Genomic DNA, 27,795 nt, shown 5'->3' on the forward strand with positions numbered 1-27,795 from the left:
CATTGCAGTGGTGGGTTAACACGCACTTACACTTATTTTGTTATTATTTATTGGATTTGATTTGGGGGATACTAGACTCCACAGTTACTTTTAAAGAGTATTTGTAATACGCTCAGCTGTGTTATTTATTTACATACGTACTGTCATTTGCAAATTACAAAAGGTACAAAGCAACACGGTAACAATTAAAGGGTGTGTTTAAACACGTGTTACAAATTTACATTTTCTGAGTTCTGTTAACAGTTGTACTGGCCTTTTACTCCTAATTTTAAATAACGCAAAGAGTAATTAACCACATTTAGAATCGCCTTTTTGGCTTCTGATTGGAAGCAAAGCAAGTATCCGATGGAGATGTTACGAGTACGGCGTACAGTACGGTTTGATTTGAAAATACATATACTTTTACTGCAAGTTTCTATATGTATATTTAAATATAAGAAAACAATTCGACACTGTGACAAAGTAAGCTGGCAAAACGAAATTCCATAAAACCACTTTTTTTTGTAATACAAATTAAGGCTGTCATGGAAACTGTTTGGCAAGACTTGAGACTTACAACGCGGAAGTTGGTAAGTAAGGGGCGTGTTTACTTTCGGTTTTGGGGAATACGGATAGACGTCGGCAAGTTGCTCTTCATTTAAACGGTTGATTGCCTATGTAATGGTTAGTTGGTATTTAAATAGTATAGTATGTATAGAATTAGTGGGCTCTGGTTGGAAATAAAGTTGTAATGAGTTGCATGATCTGTTTTACTGTGAAATTATAACTGCAATCGTGGCAGTTTTGTTGCTGATTATCTCGTTATTGCGTAAAACTCAGTGGTAGTATGGCTCTTTTATAGTGTATTTTTATTAGCAAGGGGACTATACCCATATAGGACTACAAGGGAAAGGGACGTTTTATCAGTAGTAACATAAGTGGCATTAAGTTTAAATTTCTGTTTGCATCAGCAGTCGGTTATTTTTCCCCACATTGGTTTATGTTGCTTTGTTTGATGCATGTCCAGGCATGGTTCGAGGAAAGTCTGTTGTGGTCATTGAAAAAAAATAATGAATAAATAAAAGAGCAAAGAAAGAAAACACTAAACCACGTAGACACTTCTGTTTTGAACTTTGTACTCGCAATGTCATACTGCTGCCCCCTCTCAGATATTAAGAGCATTTACACATCTCTCCAAATGTTGAGTTGCTCAGAAAAAAATGTACTCCGTAAGTATGAGGAATATTCCTGGTTACTTCTTTGCTCTGACACTCTCATCAATGCAGCACACAATGCTTTTCAGTATTTCTCTGTGCATACATGTTTGCTTTGCCTGGTTAATGGCACTGTGTGTGTCCCTTTCCCACCGCTGAGACAGTGGGCTAAACAGAGCATAAGCAGGAATTTTTGACAATTGTTATTTAAAAATGGCCCTAGTCATCATCATCCTGTATTGTAATTAAGATGCACGCATATTCATCTAATCATATTGGTCAGCTATGGCCATTCGATGGATTTCTTTTTGCAGAAGTTGTTCGATATTTGTTCCGTTCGATGTTAACCATTCGATATTTAGCTGTTCAGTTTTTTACATTTGTTAGCCAAACATAGACCCACCCCAAGCACTGATTAGATGTATATTGTTCACTGTTGTGGTAGCCTTAGCTATATGTGGGCTCTATCCTGTATAACAGCTGTCCAGCTTCCAAAGTCTCAGGACATCTTCCACATGTCCAAACTGCCAAGCAGCTTGAACTAAGCTGACCAAAAGACAGGTTTGGGCACCAAACCCTTCAGAGCTTTCCTACTACTGAAGAGTACACTCCTGTACGGCTTTCAAGAATTGATGGGTCAGTTTGTGCTTACCTTTGCTGGGCAGATAAGTTTCTTTTTGGGAGGGATCTTCCATTTTCTTTTATTTACTGATTTATTACTTTCCTGTTCAAGAAAGTTATTTTAAGATCGTTGTGTATGACATTGTGATCTGTAGTGAGAGTAGGGAACAGGTGGAGGAGACCCTGGAGAGGTGGAGATATGTCTAGAGAGAAGAGGAATGAAGGTCAGCAGAACTAAGACAGAATATATGTGTGTGAATGAGAGAGAGGATAGAGGAATGGTGAGGATGCAGGGAGTAGAGGTGGTGAAGGTGAATGAGTTTTAAGTACTTGGGATCAACAGTTCAGAGTAATGGTGAGTGTGGAAGAGAGGTGAAGAAGAGAGTACAGGCAGGACGGAGTGGGTGGAGAAGAATGTCATGAGTGATTTGTGACAGATGAGTACAAGTAAGAGTGAAAGGGAAGGTCTATAAGAGGGTAGTGAGACCAGCTATGTTATATTGGTTGGAGACAGTGGCATTGACAAAAAGGCAGTAGTCAGAACTTGACGTGGCAGAGTTGAAGATGTTAAGATTTGCACTGGGTGTGGCAAGGATGGACAGGATTAGGAATAAGTATATTAGAGGGTCAGCCCAGGTTGGAAGGTTTGGAGACAAAGCCAGAGAGGCAAGATTACATTGGTTTGGACATGTGCTGAGGAGGGATGCAGAGTATATTGGGAAAAAGATGCTAAGGATGAAGCTGCCAGGTAACAGGAAAAGAGGAAGGCCTAAGATAAGGTTTATGGATGTGTTGAGAGAGGACATGCAGGTGGTTGGTGTGACAGAGCAAGATGCAGAGGACAGGAAGAAATGGAAACAGTTGATCTGCTGTGGCGACCCCTAATGGGAGCAGCCGAAAGAAGAAGATTGTTGTGTTTTAACAGGGTGTTTCAAGACTATAACTTACTTTTAAAATGGAGCACTTGTTTTTTTCTGTTATTTTGAAGGCACTATAAACTGATAACATATTTTCTGTGGAGAAATTGTTTTTTTTTTTTTTTCATTGTGAGGCTGCCATAGTGTTTCAACCTTTAACTGTATTTTTTTCTGTAAAAAAAAAGTAACTATTGTGGCCTGGTAGTCTTACTGGCATTTGTTCCTTGTCTTCCCCAGGAAAGAGGTACCATTTTTTACTTGACCACGGAACAAATTGTCAGTCCCATGCTTAGCCCTTCTTCCAGCCACAAAAAGGAAAAGTTAAGCAAACAGCCTTTGCCACCACAGCATGCTATTAGATTGCCTCAGCTGCAGGTGAGTGACTCTGCTGTGGCCATTTGTTGTACTTCAGACCACTCATCTTTAACCCAGGATCCCTCTGGTGTAGCAGTTACAGCCACTGTGGACTGGGATTAGCCACATCCTCTGTCTCTTGTATTCCCATTAGTGGGCAAAGGAGAGTCACTCATGTCAGTCCTGGGAGAGGGAACAGCGGTTTCCCTATGTCAGAGTGCTGTGACCATCGCTGGGGGAAGCAGCAGCTTCCCTTAGTAACATGGTTGGCCCCATTTTTTTCCCTGTCAGAAAAAAAAAAAAACAGAAAACCAAGCATGTTTACTCCTCAATTTTTATTTATTTTTTTATAGGAGTGGTTCCTGGCATGGCCTCGGAGTTTAATTCAGGCTATTGATCAGTAGTTTCTGCTTAAAGAAAGAGGGATGCCTCTTTTCCTGAAAAGATTCAGTATTCTGAATCTGAACAGGAAGATGTGGGGATAGATTCAGGGTTTTGTCCTCAGATTTCTGATTCCGTCTCAGAGGAGAGCTCAGTTTCTGATTCTCCCTGTGGGGTTTTTCTTTCTCTGAGTTGTCAAGGTGTTTTCAGTGGGAGAACACACAGGTTTCTCATACTATGAACTGTTACAGAAGGAGTTTAGAGAATCTACACCCATTCCTCCTGTCCTGCCTGTTTTAGACAATGTGTGTCTTACTGGCTTCAGTTTTCCTGATTATCAGTCAGCTGTTCCTAAAAAGGCAGATAGGATGCATAAGGATCCTAAGTCTTTTAAATTTTTATACACTATTACCAAACCTGATCCAACAGCTATAGCCCTAATTGACTCCACTGCTGCTAAGCCCTTAGTTAATTCGGTACTTGTGTATTATCGCAACCAGATTTTTACGGAGGCATAATTCTCATTGTTCTTGGGGAAACAACTGTATGTAATACTGAAAAGGGGTTTTCAAAGTGCTAACTACTATTGTTTCATATTGCTTAGGCAGCAGGAACCGGAATAACAGCAAAATTCCTCTTCCTGTTTAGTGTGCATTACCAATTAAGTTAATGAGAACTGAAATGAACATGGGTGCTAGTAGAAGAACATCCTTGCTGCGAGGACAGCTCGTCAGAATTACGTATACCAAAAGACCACTACTCATAGTTGCTTAGTTTGGGTTGATACTTTCTACAGCTCAGCATAAATTTTGAGTGATCATGGTGCGTTTAGGTAGTTATTCTTCTGCCATGGCTTCTCTGTATCACTGTAAAATGCTATCACTGAAAAGGGAAGTTCCCCACACTCCCCGTTTTTACCTCTCCTGTCCCTCATAAAATGTTTTTGCCCTAGAATCACTGACCATTGCAGTCAGTCATGGAAATCACCGAGCATTGCAGGCAGTCAGCATTGCCATGCGTTAGCATTTCATAGTATTTGAAAAGTTGCTGCCATGCCAGAGCAACATTTTTACCAGTACAGATAAATTTACATTGCTTACATGCATTGTACTTGCATATACTTATTGATCTTGCTGAATTATTTAATTGCCTGCTTCAAAGTTCTTAATATTTGTGCAGTGTTAATATATACAGTCGTTTCAAGAGAACAGTTAAAATTGCATGTCATTATAAAAAATCTGGTTGCGATAATATGTATGTACAGTTAATTTGATCCTACTCTTTCTAATAAGGATGAGAACATTATTGATGGGTATGGGAAAAAGAACATTCACTTTTGCAAGTTGATTTTTAGAATTTTAAATTTTCAGGCTCATATATATAAAGTTTGTTCTGACGTTGTGAAACAGTGAAGAATGTTTTACCTACACTTTCTTATTGTGAAGAAAAATCTGCTTTAAATAATTTAGTTTCTTCTTTTGCACAGGTCATTACTCATTGTTTTCAGTGTGTCTTTGACTCTGCTAATGCATCTTCCAGGGCTTTGTCCACTGGTGCTATTTTAAAGAGGTTTCCTTGGCTGCATTCTCAAAACCTCACAGATGATGTAAAAGTGAGATTTTAAATTCTACTTTGGTTAGAGATTTAGCATTAATCAAAAGTGTGATGAAAGGGACAAGCTGATCCAAGAAATCTCTTAGGAATTTTCAGCCCACCTTTACAAAATGCTCCAAGGGATTTTCTTTCTCCTCATCCAGTTTAGGCAAAAACAGAATAAACAGCCTCAGCAGAATTCAGGAAAACAGATGTTTAAGAAGTGGCAAAGAGGTTTAAAAAAAGAAGCCTCAAACCTCCCAAAACCAAGGACAGTACCAAGGACAGTCGTCTAACAAGTCTGAATGGCTGTTTGAGACCTTGGGGCCCCTGCCAACCTGACCCCTTTTCTCTTCCAGAAATTCAGACGCTCCTTTTTTCTCTTTTGCATTAGACATTTTTCAAACAAATGGGTTCTGACCTTTCCAGGGGGTCATTCATCATCCTCCAGATCAGACTCTTTGTTTCCTCTGGTTCTTCATGACCTGCTGTTCCAAGGAGTGATAGAGCTAGTTCCTCCTTCGTAGGTGGGAAAGAGGTTTTGTTCAGGGATGTTCCTAGGGCAAAGAGAGCAGTTCTGTATCTTTGTGTCCTAAACTTGTATGTGATAGTGACCAAATTCAAAATTATGTCACTTCACAATCTGTTATCTCTTGTTCCTCATTCAAATTTCTTGGTAGCAGGAACTTACATTACATCCCTATTAATGCATTTCTTAGGTTTTGTGTGTCTGATTCACCTAATCAGTTCTCTGCCGTACCCTTTGAACTATCCACTGCATTAAGAGCGTTCATGAAGTGTCTAGCTCCAGTTATAGCTCATTGCAGGCTACAGGGTATCCACATTTTTCCATATTTATATGACTTGCTTATCTCTGCAGATTATCTCTGCAGAGTCTATTTCACAATATCAGGAATCTCTCACTTGGGTTAAAGATCTCTTGCACAAATTAGGATTTCAGGAGAACATTCAAAAGTGTATCCTCACACAGTATTGTGTTCCGGGGATATCAACTAGACACCTCAGTCCAAAGAGATTTTTCTTCCACAGGGAAAAAAAAAACATCTTTATTTAGATCTATTTCTCAGGTTTTCCACTAGGACTTCGGTCACTTTGAGGGAATACCTCAAGATTTTGGATCTCGTGGCATCCAGTATTTTCATTATACCCCTGTCAAGACTCTACATGTGAAAAATACAATGGTATCTGAAATTCCTTTGGTCCCAGCATCAACACCCTCTATTTTTTCAGATTGCAGTACTGGGGTAAGAAAATTTTGGGGGGCGGAGACAACATATATCCTTCAGTCCAGGTCTTCCCTTCTCCCTCCATGCTCCAAAGCAGTCAGTCAACACAGAGACTTTGGACTTTGCTTGGGGAACAGTTTCAGGAGGGATAAAAGTGCAGGGTGTATGGGACACCAAAGACCGAAGCGAACGCATAAATATCTGGGAAATGCTTGTCCTGATCAAGGCACTCGACTCAGTGAAACACCTTTATTCCCTGGGACCTCTTCAAATGGTTATGCATGATACCACAATCATGTGGTACATCAGCAAACAAGGGGGAACCAGGTCATACCCCCTTTGCAGACTAGCCATGTTAGCTTGGGATTTAGCTTCACAGCACAGTCTCACTTTACAGGCGTCCTGCAGGCCATCAGAGCAAAACTGCATGGCAGACAAGCTGAGCAGGACCAGGGCAGTCTGTCACAGATGGAAACTAGATTGGGGATCTTCCAGGATTTGATCCATCTATGGGGAGTTCAGTAGACCTGTTTGCCTCCTTTCTGAAAAATCAACTGGCAAAACTCTGTTCTAGGACTTCTTGCAAGAAGGCGTAGAAGACACATGCCTTTTCTTTCTTTGGACAAGAATGATTCTGGATTCCTTTTCACCTTTTCCATTAATACTCAGTGTACTTCCAAAGATTCAGAAGGATTCCCCCACAATCACTGTAACTCCCTTCTGGCCCAACCAACCTTGGTTCTCCCTTCTTTTGAAATGGCTAGAGACAATTGCAACGAGCTTTCCTGCAGACTAGATCTACTCACACAAGAACAGGGGTGTTTCATACACACTGACATCATTTTCAATTGACTGCCTAGACTTGTAGGATCTTGATTCCTTTTAGTCACCATTTTACTGAGGATGTGCAGCAGATGCTAATGGAGGCAAGAAAGCCTGCCACTAGAAAATCATATATTAGCAAATGGAAAAGATTTTCATGTTGGTGCCAACAACATAACCAGCACCCATTTAGGGCTAATTGTTCTCCTGGTTTACAATATTTGAGTGAGTTAATATCCTATGGCCTTTCCTGTTCCTCTATTGGGTCTATATCACGTCATCAAAGTGACTAACAATTGAATCCTATTCATTGAACTTAATTCAGTGAAAGATAAATCTTTCAAGTTCATTTTATCAAATTAAAAAAAAAAACTAGTCTGCCATGATCAGGAATTTGCTCTTTTCCCCACTGTAGTGCAATCTTGGAGATGGTATATTTAGTGGGTGTGGGAGCCACAGCCCTACACCTGGGTGGGTTTTAAATAATGTTATTTTTTTTGATGGTCACTAGATTGGCCCTCTAGTTTTTTTCCCCTGGGAAAAAAATCACATAAATGAACGTTCAGATTTAGCTTTCAATGAATAGGGATTTGGTGGTTAGTCGCTTCAATGAAGGGATCTACACCACTTCTATTAAAGTTCATTTATCAGCCATTTCAGCATGTCTGCCCATGGATCCTCCTCTTTCAAGCAGTTTCATGTCAAAATGTTCTTGCAAAGGGTTTTGCGTAACAGGCCTCCAAGTAAAATGGTTGCACCTCCCTGGGATATTAATTTTGTGTTAGAGGAGCTAACACTTGCTTCATTGAACTAGCTAATCTGGCTGACTTGGAAAACTGTTCCACTGATTGCTCTGACCTCTGCAAGAAGGGTATCCGAATTGGAAGCTCTTATGGTGAGTCAACCTTACCTCATTTTCCTTAGGGACAGAGTTTCCTTGAGAACTGATCCTCCTTTTATGCTTAAAGTGGTATCCAAGTTTACTTTAAGCCAAACTATCCACTTCTTCTTTTTCTTTCCTGAACCTAAAAATGAGGGAGAAGGCATACTCCATACCTTGGATGTTCACAGACATCTGAGATATTATATTGACAGAACTAAATCTTTCAGATCTTCAGGTCAGTTGTTCATTTCATGTGAAGGTAAGAGGAAAGGACAACCTGTGTCAAAAATAGTGTGTTTCCATGGCTGTCTAAGGGTTTTATCTTTGTTATACTCACCATGACAAATCTATTCCAGGCAAGGTCAAAGCCCACTCTTCCAGGGCCTTGGCTTCATTCTAAAAGTAATACAACAAGCAAAAGGCTGTTAATGACTACAAACAATTTCCAAATGGTAAAAATCCAGACTTTATTTGCCACACGATTAGCACTATTTCACAACATGTAAAACTTCCTCAGATAAAATATCCAACAAAACACTCAGTGTTTAAAGACATTTAAAAAGTCACATGATAAAAATTGCCATCGTTAGCGATAGTGCACAGGTGACCCAGAAACTCATTAAATAAAACAAACATGTTAACATATCTCTTTAAAAAAATCTCCTACTTTTAAACATAAGTAAATACAAACATTTATGAACAACCATTTAACTTTTTATCTTTTTAGGGCTTTTAATTTAAGCAGAGGGCTGCTATGGTAATATGGTCATTCAACCCTGGCCAGTAGTAAGAATTAAGGTACTACTTCTTCTTCTTTCGGCTTTTTCCTGGATAGGGGTCGCCACAGCGGATCACCTGTCCGCCAATGATTGGCAGTGGAGTTTTACAGTGTTGAGTTGCCAGCCCCGGCACCCAACCTTCCACAGAAGGCACACACACCCACACACTGTCACACCTAGGGCCAATTTAGAGTGTCCAGTCCACCTACAGCATGTCTTTGGGATGTGGGAGGAAACCGGAGCACCCGGAGGAAACCCACGCGACCACAGGGAGGACATGCAGACTCCGCACAGAAGGCCCCCCAGCCGAAGATCGAACCAGAGAACCTCTTGCTGTGAGGCAACAATGCTAACCGCTGCACCACCATGGCCGCCCAGTAAGAATTAAGGTACAATTGCCAAAAGCCGCCCAGTAACAATTAAGGTACAATTGCCAAAAAAGTTCTATTTTTTTTTCTAACAAAACTGACCAGGGACCCCTTCCCTCACCACGTTCATTAGGGGCAACTTTTTCCAGCACGAAAAATTTTAAAAAGGTGCCCTTCATGCTCTGTAAAATGTTTTGCCAGTGCATTAGTGCTTTTACTTTTTTGTATATCATAATCGTGTTCATAAATTCGATCACAGAGCCTGCGCACTGGTTTTCCCCACATAAGAGCATTCTCAGAGTTGACAAAGTGCTATGTAGACCAGCGTCATGCTTACATAATCAAACTTACCTTTAGCTAAAAAAATTTTCCCATAAAATTAATTTGTTTGCCCCCTAAAATGAATTTACAATATTTATGTTTCCCACACTTTAACCCTCATGGGCCCTTAAAGTTAGCCCTTTTTCTCTCCATAATGGCTTTTAGGTTAGTACTGTTTTTTTATAGACCATAAGGGGTCTGTCTCCAAACTTTTCTCTGGTACAGTTGTCCTCTCTTATAATATTTCAGTTTTTATTAAGAATACTCAGTATCAGCCCACTATCCAAATTAAAAAAAAGTGATAAAGGCATTACCAAATGGTGACAAATTTCGTTCTGTGTCTCCATTAGTGACACAGGTTGCAATATTATTGTCATTAAATACCCCTTGACACAATAAAGGGCCAAAATGGCCTATTTTTCTCTTATGACTGACCTCTTGAATTAGCTCTTCAACTAAATTAAGGGGATATCCTCTTTTTGTGAACATGCATAAAAGGTTCTGACATTCCCTTTCAAAATCATTATCCCTAGTGGTCGTCAGTGTGGCTCAGACCAGTTGCCCCTTAATAACCCCCTCTTTTTTGAGAATATGGGTGAGAGCTATTATAATGCAGTAATGTATTTGAATAAGTGGGCTTTCAGAAAATATTGGATGTAAATCTATTGTTGTTACTATCATTTTACAATAAAATATCAAAATATGATCATTGCCTATAGTATGTGTAAATAAGAGGAAAGTAGTAGTCATTTTAATGTAATCGAGGAAGCTAGTAATAAGCTTCCCTCTCCCCCTTCCACAAAATAAAGATATCATAAATGGAACCTAAAATGAGAAGAAAAGTGGCATCTAGCCACATATTGGAATTCCCATTGCAACATAACTATGTTGGTGAAAAGGAATCCACAGGGTGACCTGATGGCCACTCCTTCCTTTTGTAGATAAACATTCCCTTTGAATAAAATAAAATGATTCAAAAGAATAATGTCAAGGAGCTCTTCATAAAAATTAATTTTATCTTGCTGGATCCCCCCTCCTACCTAAATAGTCAGTGAACCAAAGAACACCAGTCTGTTGCGGGATGACCATAAAAAGGGCATGAACATCAGTAGCAACAAATATATCATTCTCCTTATATTCCACCCCTACTATTTTCTCTAAGAAATGCCAAGAGTCATGGCAAATATATATTCTTCCTCAGTAATGAGTTGTTTCAAATTATTATCCGGGAATCGAGCACGGCAATCGTAATTGAGCCTCACCCATCCAGTATTGGACACAGCAGGGGATTTTGAATATCCTTATGGATCTTTGGAAGCCCAAAGATCATAGGAACCAAGAGAGAAGAAACATTAAGATAGTTAAAGTGTTCAATAGGTATTCTTCCCACGATAAATCTTTAAGTTGAATCCTGATTCTGTAGTAAGCCATATTTAATTGATTTTTGCTGACAGGTTCATATGCTTTTCCTTCTAATAACAATAGCATCCATCTATTGTAGTCCTCATAGGATATAATCACCAACCCATCCCCCTTATCCAGTTTCATGACTCTTACGTTTTGGCTTTTAATAAAATCAATTAGTGCAAGATCTTCAGGAGACGCGTTTGAAATTCTATTTTGCAAATGTTTGCCCAACAGGTTATGAAAATCAAGTTCACAAATTCTTTCAAAAAAATCCAAGGAGGGATGCAGGGGTAGGTTAAAGGTGCTAGATAATCTAAATTGTTGCCCCATTTTCTCAAAGTCATGAAACAATAAAGATTCTATTCCTGAAGATATAGATTCTCCAAGATGGCGCAAAAAGTACGTCCTTTTAGAAAAGGTCAGCATATAGGTTATTAGTAGGTACCTCAGAATAATTATAAATGCTGAAGTCCATGTCATTGTTTTCGATAATTCCACAAACAGGTCACTGTGTATCAAAAAGGAAATTATCTGCAGAACCAGCATATAAGTCATTTACCTCCTTCGTCCATCATGCTGACGATTGCATTGGTTCACAGGTAGGGGCCTGTTCATGTTGGTTGTTTGCCTGTGGTTCATTCTTGAAGATGTACCCCATTCCCCTGTTTCCCATTGGTTCCTTTGATGGCTGTCCTTTAATTGCTCAGATCTCCTCAACTGAAAATCCACGATTGGATATGTTATTGGCATCCTCCGCAAGGAAGGGTAAACCTGTCTGGTGGACATCTGCAATAAATAAACTATGTTTTAACAAAAGGAAAAACAATTGCTGTCCAGGACCATGAAGGAGCAGGTGCCTAATTGGAAGCAATCTCTCCTTAGCCTGAACAAGCAAATAAGAGCACTAGTGAGATCCTCTAAAGCCAACTTCGAGTCCAAATTGGCCACATCTACTAGAGACAATCATAAGGCCTTCTTCAGTTATGTCCGCAGTCTCAAAGGAAGCATCTGGATCTGTTCAGAACTGGTAGTCAGGGACACCACATACACATATGCTGTAGATATAGCCAACGGCTGACAGATTCAGTGAAAACTTCACCCCTCTGTCTCCCCCATTAGTAAATCAGGACATCCCCAGTACCTGCTCCCCTCCCCTTATCTCTAGGGAACAGGTTATCACTGCCCTCTCAAAGGCAAAAAATACAGCCTCCATGGGACCCGATAGCATCCCTGGCTGCATCCTACATGAACTCGGGCATGAAGCTGCAGCACCATTAGGCACCCTATTCAACCAAAGCCTGAGTACCGGCTTTGTCCCAGCCGAGTGGAGAACAGTCACTGTCATCCCTTTGCACAAAGGTGGAGCATCCACTGATCCAGGAAATTATAAACCCATCAGCCTAACTAGCTTGATCTGCAAGGCCATGGAACAGATTATCATGGACCTCATTAACAGCGACATTGGCAACCTCCAAACACTCAACCCCACACAGTTTGGCTTTGTCAAGTGGAGGTCATGTCTGTTAAATCTGTTTGACCTCTTTGAGACCGTCACCAAAGCCATGGACGAAGGGAAGATGGTGCACACCGCATACCTTGACCTGGCCAAGGCCTTCGACACTATTCCCCACTCGGGCATAGTAGACAAACTCTCTCAACTAGGTGCTAATCCATATGTTATCAGATGGGTAGCAAACTGTCTCACTGATAGAACTCACCTAATCAAAATATGAGAAGCCGCCTCAAGCAGTAGACCCGTAATGACCGGCGTACCCCAGGGATTGGTCTTGGGGCCTCTGTTATTCAGGATATACTTCTCTGAGGTGCAGGCCAAAACAAGTGGGTTATGGCTGACTAGGTTTGCAGATGACTGCAAGCTGGGTGTGGTCATCAATTCCTCAAGTTATGTGGACATCTTCCAAGAGGGTCTCGCCCAAACAAATGACTTGTGCCAGAATAAAGGCCTCAAGCTGAATGCCAAAAAAATGTATCATCATCCCTTTTGGGGAGAGTGATGTCCCCACATGTTATCACTTTGCATGCTTAGGATGTTGTTGTTAATCAGTCATGAGGGATTTGGGCACCCAGGTTGATAGCAACCTGACTTTTGACCACAATGTTGCTTCTGTTGTACAGAAAGCTTTCTGTATGGTGCACCTCATACATAAGGGTATCCCATCCAGGGACAAGGAGATCATAACATCCCTGTATTCTTCCCTAATAAGGCCAGTTATTGAGTACAATGTCACCTTTGGCATGTACCTTGCAAAACACATTCAGCAGCTGGAGGGACCACAGAGGTTCCTCACCAGAAGAATCCAGAAACATCTACCCTACACAGACTAAAAGCCCTGTCCCTCTACTAAGTTTCATACAGACTCCTCAGAGGTGACCTCTGTCTGGCATACAAAGCAATCTCAGACCCTGCCTCGATGGGGCTACTGCATATCCGTAAGTCAAGCTCCACTCGAGTAACACACACGCAACCTCAACCTGGTCTGTGATAAGAGTATGAGGCCCAAAAGTATTTCCTCTCCCAAAGCTGGGAGTCAGGAGGGTCATGGTAAGCCATCTCATGTTGATATTCCACCCTGTTCCTTTCCAATTTCTTAAGTTTAATTGCACTAATTTGTTGGAGTTGTTTTTCAATGCTACTATAAATACAAGCATGCTCCATTTTATAGTTCTCATATCTTAAGTCGTGAATGATATCACTGTTAAGGACACTCACCTCAGTCGTACGTTTTTCACTCAACTTTATATTATGTTTGACCACAACCTCCATATACTCACACCCTTGTTTTCCAAATAGGTGATAGTAGTAGTTCTCGATGTAGGCGTGAGTTCTTCTCCATACTTGTAGGGTAATGCCACAGTCTAAGGCCCTAAGGGGACCCTTTGCAGCCTTAAATTCTCCAAGAGACAGGCATTTTCCCATTGAAGCTTTTTTAGTTTCAATAATTTATAATCAAATTTATTCATTCAGTCAAGATGTCACGCCCTTGTGCCAAAGGGTTTGCAAAACAAAAATTATTATTCTGCAACCAGTCTGTAAAGAACCAGAACATCGCCGACCCGGGGCAATACCTCACTGGTTCAGTGGGTTGATTTTGATGATGCAATCTATTAAAATTGTTGCCAAATCCTTTTTCCAAAGAGAAGTTAACCCATAAAGGCTCCCGCCATTAATTCCTGGGATACTAGAAGTATGGGTAGAAGCAGTATCATCCAGCCTCTGGGTCAACTGCTAGATAAGAAGATTCAGATTGCCGACTGTCCGTTGTAAATCAGTACCAGGGTTATCCATAAACAAACACGGTGTAGGCAAAGGAGATTCATTAGCCATATAACAGCCCAGAGAACAAAAACTAATGGACCAAACCAATAGCAGAAGGGTAAACTAGTAATATAACAAGCAAAAGGCCGTTAATGACTGCAGAGAACCTTTGAATGGTACCTACGATATCTTTATTTTGTGAAAGGGGTATAGGGAAGCTATTACTGGCTTCCTCAGTTATATTAATATGACTACTACTTTTCTACTTTCCTCTGATTTACACATACAATAGGTAATGAAAATATGTCATACTTTGATATTTTTATTAGAAAAGGATAGTACCAACAGCAGATTTACATCCAATATTTTCCGAGAGCCCACTTATTCAAAATACATTACTGCATTATAATAATGCTCACCCATATTCTCAAAAAAGAGTGGTTATTAAGGAGTAGTTGGTCCAGAATGCATGGATGACCACTAGGGATAATGATTTTGAAGGGGAATGTCAAAACCTTTTAGGCATATTCACAAAAAGAGGATATCCCCTTTATTGTGTAAAGGGGTATTGAATGACAATAATAATGTGTGTCACTGATGGAGGCATGGAACAAAATTTGTCACCATTTGGTAATGCGTTCATCATGGTTTTTAATTTGGATAGTGGGCTGATATGGAATATTCTTAAAAAAAAAACTAGAACATTATAAGAGAGTACAGTTGTAGCGGAGAAAAGGTTGGGGATAGACCCCTTATAGTCTATAAAACGGGTACGAACCTAAAAGCCATTATGGAGGGAAAAAGAGCTAACTTTGGGCCCATGAGGGTTAAAAATGTGTGGGAGATGTAAATATTGTGAATTCATTTTAGAGGGCGAACAAATTAATATTATGGGGAAGATGCTTTTAGCTAAATGTAAGTTTGATTATGAAAGCACAGGGCTGGGCTACATAGCACTTTGTCAACTCTGCCATGCTTTAATGTGGGGAAAATGGAGCATAGCTCCGTGATGAAATTTATGAACATGATTATGATATATGGAAAAGTAAAAGCACTAATGCACAGGCAAAACATGTTAAAGAGCATGAAGGCACCTTTTTAACTTTTTCATGTTGGAAAAAAAGTTGCCCCTAATGAACAGGGGGGGGGGGGTCCTTGGTCAGTTTTGTTAGGAAAAAAAGAGAACTTTTTTTGGCAATTGTACCTTAATTCTTAATACTGGCCAGGGCTGAATGACCATATTACCATAGCACCCCTGCTTAAATTAAATGCCTTAAATGGTTGTTTGTAAATGTTTTTATGCACTTGGGTTTAAAAGCATATGAGAACTCCAAGAGATATGTTAACATGTTTGTTTTATTTAATGAGTATCTGGGTCAGCTGCACACTATCACTTTAATGCCGACAATTTTTATCATGTGACTTTTTAAATTTATTTAAACACTGACTATTTTGTTTGGTATTTTATCTGAGGAAGTTTTACATGTTGTGAAACAAAAGCGCTAATCTCATGGCAAATAAAGTCTGAATTTTTACTGTTCGGAGGTTCTTTGCAGTCAGTAACAGCCTTTTGCTTGTTGTATTACTAGTCTATCCTTTCGCTGTTAGTTTGGTCCATTCATTCTAGAAGCTGCTGCTTGGTCCTCTGTACATACTTTAACAAAACACTGTAAACTGGATTCCTTCTCTGGGAGTAGATTGTGCTTTGTTAGGAGCATAAGCCAGGGGCTCCTTGGCCCTTCTCCGTCCGCCTCCCAAATATAGTTAGTTGTGGTAATGTAGCCATATAGCTAAGGCTACTGCAGCACTGATCAATATGAAGAACATAGTTTTATTTATTTATTTATTTGTCTTTTGGTAACTGGCTTAGTCCACTGGGCTGGTGGCCTATTTTCAGTGGAGACCCAAGGAGAAAAGCTCCACATACAAAACGAACAATACATAGTTTACATACCTAAAAGTAATTAAAAGGCAGCAAAAAAAAAAAATCAATTAACAATTCTTATAAATTCAAAGCTGAGAAATTGTCGGTTTACAGTGAATCATCAGAAAAAAGTGTTTACAGAAATTGTAGGTTAGCAGTATAACATCAGTATCAAAGGAATATGCAAAAATATAGGAAGCAGAGAGAACATGTAGGTAGAGAGGGAGAGGAGACCGTTTTTGATCAAATAAGAGAGATAAAAGGAAGGAAAACACAGTACTGGTATAGAAAAAGAGCGATATAAAGGTGGGGTAGGAGCTGGAGGTAAAGCACTGAGGAGACTTGGTGGGTAGAGGTTAGGTAGGAAGGTTGCAGGTACAGGAGGATGACTTAGGAATTAAAGAACTATTTTGTTTTTTGAAAAGAGAGGGAGAGTGGATGGATCATATGGAGGTAGAGAACTTGTTCCATGTTAGAGATACAGAGCTTTTGTAGAGAATGTACCTATAGATTTATTAGGTCTATAGGACTCAAGTAGCTGTTGGGCAGAGCTACAAAGAGGTCGTGAGGGTTTGTACAGGGATAGGAGGGTGGTTAAGAGAGGGGCAGTTTCTTAGTTTGTATAGTAGGGAGTGTGTAATCTGGAGCTGACAAAGTTGTAGTAATTGAGGGAATTCAAGCCAATGTATTTGTTTAAGGGCAAGGCAGTGATGGGATTTTATAGGGTAAGTTACAGGCAAATCTTGTGATCTGGTTATAAGTTTGTTTATTTAACAGATTTGCTTGGAAGTGAGTAAATACTGGGGAAGCATCGAGTAGGCAGGGGAGGAGATAGGATTGAGCTAGAGTAGTTCTTGAGTTGATGGATAAGAATGTTCTATTTCTATACAAAAGGCTAAGTTTGGGTGCGTCTTTTTGATGGAAAGTTGAATATGATGGTCGAATTTTAGTTGATTGTCTACTGATTCTTAAACGTTTTGGGTGAGTGTTTTTAGATGAGTTATGGAATTTGCCAGGAAAAGTTTTTTTTTTTTTTTTTTTTTTTTTTAGATTAACAATGAGTTGGTTGTTGATTAGCCAGTGTTCAGTGGAGTTAAGAAGATTGTGTAAGAGAGAGAAGGTCAGCTGGGTTGTCAGAGGTGGTAATAAGACTAGTCATCAGCATATTGGATCAGAGATGAGGTTTTGCAGGCAGAGTGTAGGTTGTTAGTAAAGATTTTGAAGAGATGGGGGCCTAGAATGGATCCTTGGGGTACACCTGTATTGATGGGTAGGAAACGGGAGCAGGAGTTTAGCCATCTAACAGATTGGTGTCTGTTATTAAGGTAACTAGAAAACCAGTTTGTAGTTGATGGAGAGAGGTCAAGTTCGGTAAGTTTAGAGAGAAGCTTGGGGTGGGAGACTGTGTCGAATGCTTTGGAGAGGTCAAGGTATTTACATGACACCAGTTTGTGGTTATCTCTTGCCTCTGCGAGGGCATGGATGAAGGATAGAAGGGCTGTGGCTGTACTGTGATGTGGCCTAAAACCGTGTTGAGAGGGAGTGAGGAGGTTTTCCTGGAGAAGATGATTAAGCAGTTGTCTGTGAATGCATTTTTCTAGGATTTTTGACGGAGAGAGGATGGCTATGAGTCGGAAATTAGAAGAGTTTGTTAAGTTACCTCCTTTGTGAAGAGGAATTGTATAAAAGGATTTCCAAATACCAGAGACAGAGGATAAGACCGGTTAATAAGGATAGAAATGGGGTAAGCTATAGAGTAGGCTGCTAGTTTGAGAAATTTGGGGGGGGATTGTCGAAGGAAGGGGAGCAAGGTTTTAGTTTCTGCAGGAGAGATTTTACATAAGCAGTGGAAAAAAGAAGTTATTTCTTACCATAACGTTCCATCTGAGTTGTTGATCTTCTTCCTGTCATCACTGATGTGTTCGGTTCCGAGCCCTCGGAACCGAGTCGGCCTTATACCAAGCTTGCATGCACCAAAAACTCTCGAGCTAAGCTGCTACCCACAATGCCCTTTGCTCAGTTACCTCAGATCGAGTTTGCATACAACATATAGAAGAAGAATAAGTCAGAGGCTATCTCTGCGCAGAAACGCTAATACACCACAAAGACCCAGAAGATCCTCTAGGAACCTTAGGAGGGGGTCAGTGGGAGGGTGTGATGACTGGAAGAAGATCAACAACTCAGATGGAACGTTATGGTAAGACAGAACTTCTTTATCTGAAGTTGATAATCTTCTTCCTATTCATCACTGATGGGACCGAGTCCCCAGCTACTTGGAGAACCTGGGTGGCCCTTATGGAAGAACATTCCTGAGAACCATTGAGCCAAAGGCCACTCTTCCCCTGGAGATCAGATCCAATTTTTAATGCTTGATAAAGGTGTGGGGCTTAGCCCAAATGGCAGCTGCACAAATGTCATCCATGGAGGCCCTAGAGTGGAAGGCAACAGATGCTGCAATAGCCCTAGTTGAATGGGCTTTGATTTGGCCAGGCTTCGATCCCTCCGTAAGTGAATATGTGAAGGCAATGCAATCCCTGAGCCATTTAGACAAAGTAACTTTCAATACTGCACATCCCATTCTAGGGCCCGCAAAGGAAATGAAAAGCTGGTCCGACTTGTGAAAGGATTTAGTTCTGTCCAGATAGAAACATAATTGTCTATGAACATCCAAGGAATGTAGACAGTATTCTCCCTTGTTAGAGTAATTTGGGGAAAAACACAGGGAGCTCAATGGACTGGTTGTTTGAAAAATCAGAGACCACTTTGGGGAGAAAGGATGGGTTAGTATGAAGTGATACTCTGTCCTTATGAAAGATCAGATAAGGACTGTTGGTATATAAAGTAATTCAGAAATTCATCTGAAGTTATAGCCACCAGGAATAAGGATTTCCATGACAGGAAGTTTAGATCACATGTCGCAGCCGGCTCAAACGGGGGCAGAGAGAGAGCCTGCAGAACCCAGGACAGATTCCATGCCTCCACCGGCTGTCTGATGGGAGGCCTGCTGTGAAAAATACCTTTTGAGGAAGGTCTTGCAAAGGCGAGAGGAGATAAGAGGCATTCCTTCAGACCCATTATGGAAGTTGGAAACAGCTGCTAGATGGACTCGAATGGTGGAAGCTGATGCTCCTTTGTCAAACAGTTCAGCCAGATAATGAAGGATAGTGGCTACGGGGGTGGAAAACGGATCTAGCTTCTGACTACGTCACCAAATAGAGAATCTTTTCCATTTATCCCTATAAAGTTTCCTGGTGGATGATTTATGAGAGGCCAAGATAATATCCCGGATGGGTGAAGAGCAGGTTTCCTGCCTGGCAACTAACGGAAGTGGAGAAACCAAGCTGTTAGCTTGAGAGTGGACAGATACGAGGGAGTCGGCCCCTGTGGGTGACATATGTCCTGACGAGTGTCTAGGATCCAAGGAGGTTGTAACAGATGAGGTTGAAGGAAGGGAAACCACACTTGGTGAGGCCAGAACAGGGCAATGAGGATCAGTTTGCTTCTCAACCGAATAGCTTTCCGTAGAACAAGGGGAATCGGAGGAATCAGAGGGTAAGCATAAAGGAGACCCGTGGGCCAATTGTGGATTAGAGCATTTCTTGGTGATTCCCCGAGAGGGAGGGCAAAGTAGCTGCTGCATTTTCTGTTTGAAGGGGAGGTGAAAAGGTTGCAGCATGGCTGGCTCCAACGGCTGAAAATTTCCGCTGCCACACTCTGGTTGACAGACCACTTGTGAGGATGAAGAATGCATCTGCTCAGTCTGTCCGCAATCACGTTGGAGCTCCCCAGGATGTGCTTTGTGATCAGAAAGTGGTTGGAAGCTATCGCCCACTGCCAGATTCTCATGGCTTCGCAACATAGGAGGGTAAGATTTGGTCCCTCCCTGTTTGCTTATGTACCAGACCATGGACATGTCTGACTGGACAGCAATCGTTCCAGATGGAAGGAGTGGATGAAAAGCTTGCAACGCTAATAACACCGCTCTTGACTCCAGGACATTGATATGCAAATTGACCTCCACATCGGACCACGTGCCTTGGACTGACTTTCCCTGGAAATGGCCCTCCACCCCATCAGGGAAGCATCCGTGGTCACCGTGGCACTGAGCTGTGGAACCTAGAAGGGGCGACACCAAAGATTTTCATCTGTACTCCTCCACCAGAGGGGATCTTGTTCGCAAATGTTGGTGATGAGAATCTGTGAGTTCAGGGGGTGAAGATTGGGTATCCACTGGGCCTGAAGGAGCCATTGTAGTAATCTCATGTGAAGTCTGGCTAAGGGAACTATGTGGATGGCTGCAGCCATAGATCCCAAGGCTTGGAGGATTTCCCTTGCAGACACCTTGCTTCAACAGAGTATCACCTGAACTTGTGCCCTTAGTCTCTGAAGCCTCTGGAGAGGAAGTGAGATCAGGCTTGACTGGGTGTTGAATATTGCTCCAATGAATTCCAGTTGTTGTGATGGTTGAAGGTTTGATTTCTCCCAATGTATGGTGATGCCTAATGACTCCGCTAGAGCCAGTGTGTAGCGGAGGGCCCTGACCAGAAGACACTTTGTGGGGGAGGAGAGGAGCCAATCGTCTAGGTATGGAAACACCTGGAATGATGAGCTGTTACCACTGCAAGACATTTCGTGAACACTCTGGGGGCCATCGAGAGACCAAAAGGCAGTGCTTTGAATTGGTAGTGATTGGCTCCCAACCAGAAGAGAAGGAGGCTCCTGGAGCACTTGTCCATCTTGATATGGTGATATGCATCCTGGAGATCTAATGAGCACATCCACACACCCTCCCACAGAAAGGGGAGGATGGATTGAATCGTGACCATGCGGAACTTGGTCTGAACTACCAATTTGTTTAGTTGGCTGACATCCAGGATGGGCCTACAGTCCCCTGTTTTCTTTGGCACCAAAAAGAATCTTGAGTAGCACCCTGATCCATACTGATCTGGGGGGACCTGTTGGATGGCTCGTTTTTGACATAGCTTTCGTATTTCGGAAGCTGCCTCCTCTCTTTGACTGGGTGGAACATTGGGAAGGGATTTCAGAGGCCTTGGATAAGTTATTAGGGGAATATGGTAGCCTCTGGTAATGATTCTCTGCACCCACCGATCGTTCGTAATGGAGAGCCAGGCAGCTTGGTGCAGAGAAAAATGTGCCCCGACTGCTTCCAGAGGAAAGCAATCTGGCAGTGCTTCTGGAGCGCTGATATGGTCTACCCGAGAAGGAATCTCTGGAGCCCTGGTTTCGGGGGGACCCTCTGCCCTGAAAGGGATGTCTTCCATTATTGGAACCCCCCTCTGCCTCTGGAGGAGTCCTCACCACGTGCATCTCAGAAACGACGTTGAGACTTCTTGTGCCACATCTTTCCACTCCTCTGATTCTGGAGAAGGAACGCTGAGGTTTGGAAAAGCGTAGGCCAACGGCAGACAAGGTCTTCCCATCTGGCTAATGTATCCTTGACCATAGCACCGAACAGAGTAGATGGCTTGATAGGGGCATTTAGAAAGGAAGACTTGAAGGAGTCTGCGAGGTCGCAAATGCGCATCCAGGCGTGGTGTCTCATGACTGCGCCTGCACCCGCAACTCTAGCTGCTCCTTCAGTTGCATGTGACAGCAACCTCATGGATGAATTGGATATTGATTCTAGGGTGACAAGTTGGGAAGCAACTTTATCTCGTGCTCCATCCGATACTTGGTCTGCGAGAGTTCCAGAGAGTTCAAAAATAAGATCTATCTGGAGCCTCGTAAAATGTGCCAGAAAGTTCAGAGACCTAACTGCGAAGGTCTCTGATGCAAAGACTCCTTTCCCTAACCTGTCCACTGCCCAGGACTCTCTGTTGAGTGGGTGAACAGCAGGACTCTCTTCTGCAAGGTCCTTTTTCGTGGCTGCTGCCATCACCATAGTGTCCACTGGCAAACCTCTGGACCAATGGGGTTGATCCTCTGGAAGGAAGAGTACTTTGTCTGATCTCCTGGGGATGGCCTCAATGGAGTCAGGGTTCCTCCAAGCCCATTTCACGATGAGTTTAACCAACTCATCAGCAGTGGGGGGGGGGGGCCCAAGAAGTAGAAGGCCAAGAGTGAAAGGCCTGCAGGAATACGGTTTCTCCAAGGAAGGGTTGGAGGACTTCCAGTTACCCCTCTGTTTTAAAATTTTCATGATGTCTGCAAAGAAGACCTCATTAGGGGTGACCTTGGGGACCCTTCCCCATCATCGTAGTCCATATCTTCCATGAGGGACTCCTCTGGGGAGTCCATGTGTTTCCTCTTACACACCCGTTTCCAAGGGGGTTCTTTGGTGGGAGCATCTGAAGAAGACTCGGAAAGGGAAATGCCCTGGACAGGGGTTTCCTGGGCCTTGTGCTCTCAGAGTCCTGGGGGAGTGGCTTTTGACTGCTGCGGCTCAGAAGGAACAGGGGGAATAACCAATGGAGGAGGATTGCCAGCAGCAAGCACCCTCTCCATCACCTGGAAAGCAGGCCCGCCTGAAGACGAGTGGGAGCCCGGAACCGGAGAAGACAAAATCGGAACCGGGGTCACACCCAGCTCCAGACAGTCAGTCCCCGGGGACAGAGCCTCAAGCAAACTCAGAGCGGTAGTCATCCTCTGATCCGAAGTCGGGACCGACAAAACCGTCGGAACAGAGACCGGAACCGGAGGTTCCACCCCCCCCCAAGCATGAGATTGAGGAAGTGTGGGTTCCAACGGACTGACACCCAAAGGGGTCTCAAGGCCTCATACAGAGTCGTTGTCGGTGCCAAGGAAGGGAGTCCTCTAATAAAAGTTGGATAAATGAGCCTTAGAACCAAGGGATCCAAGGGAGGAGAATAAGTAGGGGTTGCTGGAGAAATAGACCCAAAGCCTGGAGTGGGATAGGGTCTAGGCAGATTTGAAATCCCCTGGTGGTCAGCAGCTAGTCAAAGGCGCACCACATCCAATTCGGAAAGGCTCCTGGTGGATCTCACTGATGCCCCTGAGGGGGAATCAGGCCGGTTCAAAAAGGGGCTGCAGGCTTGTCCGGCAAACGGGTCCACAGTAGAGGACTAGCGGGTCCGTGGTGTGTCACAGAATGGCACCGATTCCAGTTTTGAAACTGGTAACAATGGTATGTCTGGAACCGTGAATGGGCTCGAGCCAAAGTTTACAATAGGGGTGGATGACAAAAACAGTCCCGAGGTAGTTGTCGGAACCGATATCGGAGCAGAATGGGGCAAAGTCGGTGCGAAAGAGAAACCAATAAGCTGGTCAGTACCGAGGCAGTAGATGGTGCCGTAGTAGTCGGTGCTGGAGTAAGCGCCAATGAGGTGACCTCTGTAAACTTTGCTGGAGCCGAGCTCGGAGCCGATGTAGTAGTCGGCACCGAGAAGGCAGAATGGTGTTCAGATGAGGACTTATGGGCCTTGTGCATGTGACTTTTACCTCTGTCACTGGCTGATGAAGAGGGGTCCAAGCGAGGAAGTTTCTTGTCCAAGGAAGGAGGGGATGAAACCTCCATCGCAGAAATAGCCTCCGAAAAAGGCGAAGCAAGTAGGCCCTTTAAAAATCAGTTTGTTACGACGTTCATTCAGCGTCCGCTAACTGAAACTAGCACAAATATCACATGGAAGTTTCGTTGACAAATGCAGAACCCCCAAACAGTACACACACTCTTCATGGAGGTCACTATTCGGTAGTTTACCACTGCAAGAAGACCAGTGTTTAAACCCCGTAGTTCCCTTCTTTTCAGACATCCCAGAATACACTGTCACACAAAAGGGAAAGCGTGAGGAAAGAAAGGAAATAAGAAGAGAGAAAGGAAATACCAATAATGGTAACAAGATATTGCAAGGGTAGAAAGTTAGAAATACCATGAAAATACCAACAATGGTAAGAGAGAAATACCTGTGGGTAGAGCTGAAGCAATATAGAAATCAAAAACAGATTATCAAAAGAAAAAACTTTTACAAAACTTGTAAATATATCTGAAAAAAGCACTTAGCTGGAGAGCTCGGTGAAACACTGCTATATGGCTGCATGGCAAACGAGATCTGAGGTAACTGAGCAAATGGCATTGTGAGTAGCAGCTTAGCTTGAGAGTTTTTGGTGCACTCAAGCTTGGTATAAGGCCGACTCTGTTCCCAGGGCTTGGAACCGAACCCATCAGTGATGAATAGGAAGAAGATTCACAACTTCAGGTCTGGTTTTAGGGAGAAGGGGGAAAGGAGGTTATTGGGAGAGTGGCGGGTTGGGAATTGTTGTTATTACTGGGAGGGATAAACTTACAGATGGTGTCTAAAAAAGTAATTGTTTAGTAGGGTGTCTATTTCTAGTGGTGTTTTTTTGGGGAAAGGGTAGCAGTGGAAGGTTTCCCTGGATGGAGAATGTTGTTCAAGGAATGCCAAAATTGTTTTGGTTTTGAGGTGTGGATAGATTGAGCTTCCTGGCAGAATTTTTTCTTCTTGTCTTGAACAATAAGTTTTTTGGTGAGGTTTCTTAGGTGTATAAATTTAAGGAGGAGCGACAAAGATTTGGACTTAGTTCATTGTTTCCAGGTTGTGTCCCTCTGTTTCATGGAAGAGAGATTGTCTTTGGAAAGCCAGGGTGCAGGGTTAGATTTGATCCTGATTTTTCTGATGGGTGCTAGGGAGTTTAGCATGTTAAAGAAAGTATTATTAAATTCTTGAATGGCATTTTGTAGTGGGAGGTTGAATAGGTGCGATAGTACAGTTCTGTAAATTGAAATTACCATAACAATAGATGATCAAATGATCTCTGCTGCAATAGCCACTCCCTCCTTCCTTCCTTATTGTTTTTGGTGTGATTTTCATGCCAGAGTGTGGACATTTGTTTTTTGTTATTCCTAGCATTGTCCTTTCAGGGCTCGGCCTCCATCGCTCTGCTGACATGAAAGCTCTGAAGGGCTTGTATCCAAACTTGTCTTTTAGTTAGCTGAGCTCAAGCTTCTTGAGAGTTTGGGCATGTGGAAGGTGCCCTGAAGCTTTGGAAGCTGGCAGGCTGTTATATCCTTAGCAGGGTATAACCAATATAGCTAAGGCTACTGCAATAGTGATCATTTGAACATCTACTATTATGGTAAGTTCAGCTTACAGAACTATGCTATCTTTTCTCACACTAAGGATTAATAAGGGACAGTGCCAGCCAGCAAAGAACCGCAGCAGAAGGTAAAGCAGACTTAAAAGCTATTAAGCATGTCTTTATGCTACATTTATAAGTGTAGCAGAATGAAGTGCCTAGCAGCTTTTAAAGACATTAGTTCTGTAAAGGGACACTTTATTTTGCATGTTTCTGTTTGCTTTTACCAACTTTCAAATGCTTTGTAAGCTGGCAAAACACTTCACTCTCTTACACTTTTTTCTGTAACTGTTACCACATGGAGCAGCTAAAGCTCCATGCACTGCAAAGATTTATGGTTGGCTCTTCCTGATCATAACTACCATATTATGTGTTCTTGACATAGATGTTAAGATCTCCCCAGTCCTAATTAGCGTTTTTTGGATTCTCAACATGGATGCTAAGATTCACCTCTCAAACTTTGTTCTCAAGGTGAATTACTTAAAATCCGTGTTTCAAACACACAATTCATTGGCTATGATTTCAGACCTGATCATAATCCTCCATGTTATGATCTGAGAGATGACTCATAATTCTTTGTAGTACATGGAGCTTCAAGTACTGCTGGTCACAGAAAAAAGTGTAGAAGAGCAAAGTGTGTCATGGCTTTGAAAGCTGTGAAGCACTTTGCATTGCCATACACACAATGAGCAGTGATTACACCGATGCATAGTGTGCTTTTTTGTATGGGAGTGAGAAGTGTTTACCACTTCCAGAGATGTATTAATTAGCTTCCCACCATTGTTCTGTGGTGGCCATTGTGTATGCTCTTGAAGTATGTAACAAGCTTGTATTTTTTCCCAGTTTCAGAGCATAATCGGCATGTTTCATCCACAAAAGGAATTGTCTACTTTACCTTTTTATGTATTATTGTACAGGAGACAGTTTAACACTGTAGAATAGTTTCAGTTCCCCAGCAAAGTCCGGTGTATATGCTGGACTAAGTTTTAGAAGGGGAAGAAGAGCCATAGCAGTACTTCTAGAAAATAGTTAATACCTTTTGCTACTTATGGTTATTTCTGTTAGTAAGTGTAAGGGGGTTATGCCCTCCTTAATCCCTGCTGCTCTCCAGTTTTTCAAGGTGGAAAGGGATTAAGGGGTTCCCAGGACTGTAACAAGGGAGTTTAACACCCTTGACAGCACACTCATTTGCCCCCCCCACACACACACACTTATCCTTAAAATAAAAAAGTTAGGCAGCCTATAAGCTGTCTTTAAGCAGTAATGCTGAAATATCTTGTTAGACAGTTTGTAAACTTTATAGCTATAAGACTTCAGTTTGCAAGTTGTTTGGCTGTCAGACATATGCCTTATTAGAAGTAATTACCTCCAGAAAGGTAGAAGTTTGGCAGATAATTTACACATGGTTGTGATTGCTTAATGATGGCTTGTATGCTGTCATAGGTTTGGCTCCCCATGCAAGTTAGCACCAGGAGCACATGCCCTGTTTGCCTCACTCTTCCTATGCAATTGGGCTTGGCAGCCCCCCTTAGAGAGTCCTAAAATAAGCAGCACACAATTAACTGTTTAAGGTGACTGAACACAGGCTGTTCATGGCATTGTACAACATGCAACTATGCAAACCACTTACACCAGTTATCACCACCCCACACTATAAATAAACATCACTAACCTGTCTGTGGTTAGGCATAGTATCTGTTGGCAAAATAGCTGCAGTATTGCATGAATTCACAAATTAAGCACCTATTTGATGTTACGTAAACATTTTTTTATTTTATTGTTGCACACATTTTAATTTAATTGTAATTTAATGTACTAATTTGTTAACTTAAGTGCAGTGATGATTATGTGCCCTTTTCAACCATGACCCAGCCACAAAGTTAAGGGTTAAATGCACTGTATATGGACAGTTTAAAGTCACTGAGCATCCTGCATAATTTTTGAAAGTGGGAGGAAAACAGACTACCTAGAGAACTCTTGCAAATATTGAGCAAAAAAGCATACTCCACACAGGCAGTTACTGGAGGTCAATAATGAATCCCAGTGCTGTGAGGTAGAGATCTTACCCACTAAGCCACTGTGTACCATATTCGCTTATAATAGCTGCAGTATTTCTTATTATAAGAGGGTACATATGGTGCCATCTGCAAAAATAGCATATTGATCGATTTAAAGAAAAAAGAAATGTGCCTTTTTAATTACTGGTGAATTCAGGTAATGTGTGTTGTACTAGGGCTTTAGTTACTGGTTAGGTTTCCAAATTCATCCATTCTTTTTTCGTTTGCCTAATTCAGAGTCTTGGAGAAGCCACTGCCCATCCCAACAGTCTCTGAGTACTGGATAGGGAAACTGTTCCTGATAAGGGTGCCAGCCTTTAGAATGATGCACACACCCACTCATTTTCTCACACACAGACACCCACTCATTTTCTCACACACTCACACACTCACTCCTAATCTGTAGGAGCACCACTACACCTATGGCTGTTTTGGAGAGGTAGGAGGAAACAAAAGCACCTGGAAGAAACCCATAAAGGTATAGGGAGGAAGTGCAGATTCTGCACATAAAGTACCCTAGGTGAGAACCAAACTGGAGAGCCAAGTGCTTATAAGTTAGCAAAATTAACTGTTGTACCA

At 42.1% G+C, this 27,795-nt stretch overlaps 1 protein-coding gene across 3 annotated transcripts in view; it reads left to right on the forward strand.

Annotated features, from left to right (window-relative positions):
• Positions 1-246: 246 nt before the first annotated feature.
• Positions 247-27,795, forward strand: part of OTUB2 (OTU deubiquitinase, ubiquitin aldehyde binding 2) — a 365,739-nt gene continuing 338,190 nt past the window's right edge. Inside the window, exon 1 of one of the 3 annotated variants that reach the window (XM_044074588.1) lies at positions 247-569. In XM_044074588.1, coding sequence (XP_043930523.1) covers positions 525-569 — 45 coding nt within the window. In that variant the 5' untranslated portion in view covers positions 247-524. The other 2 variants (XM_044074584.1, XM_044074585.1) reach the window with 2 other exon arrangements.

The sequence above is a fragment of the Protopterus annectens genome, chromosome 6.part0 (assembly GCF_019279795.1).
Source record: "Protopterus annectens isolate FY-2018-M chromosome 6.part0, PAN1.0, whole genome shotgun sequence".
Taxonomy (NCBI): Eukaryota; Metazoa; Chordata; order Ceratodontiformes; family Protopteridae; genus Protopterus; species Protopterus annectens.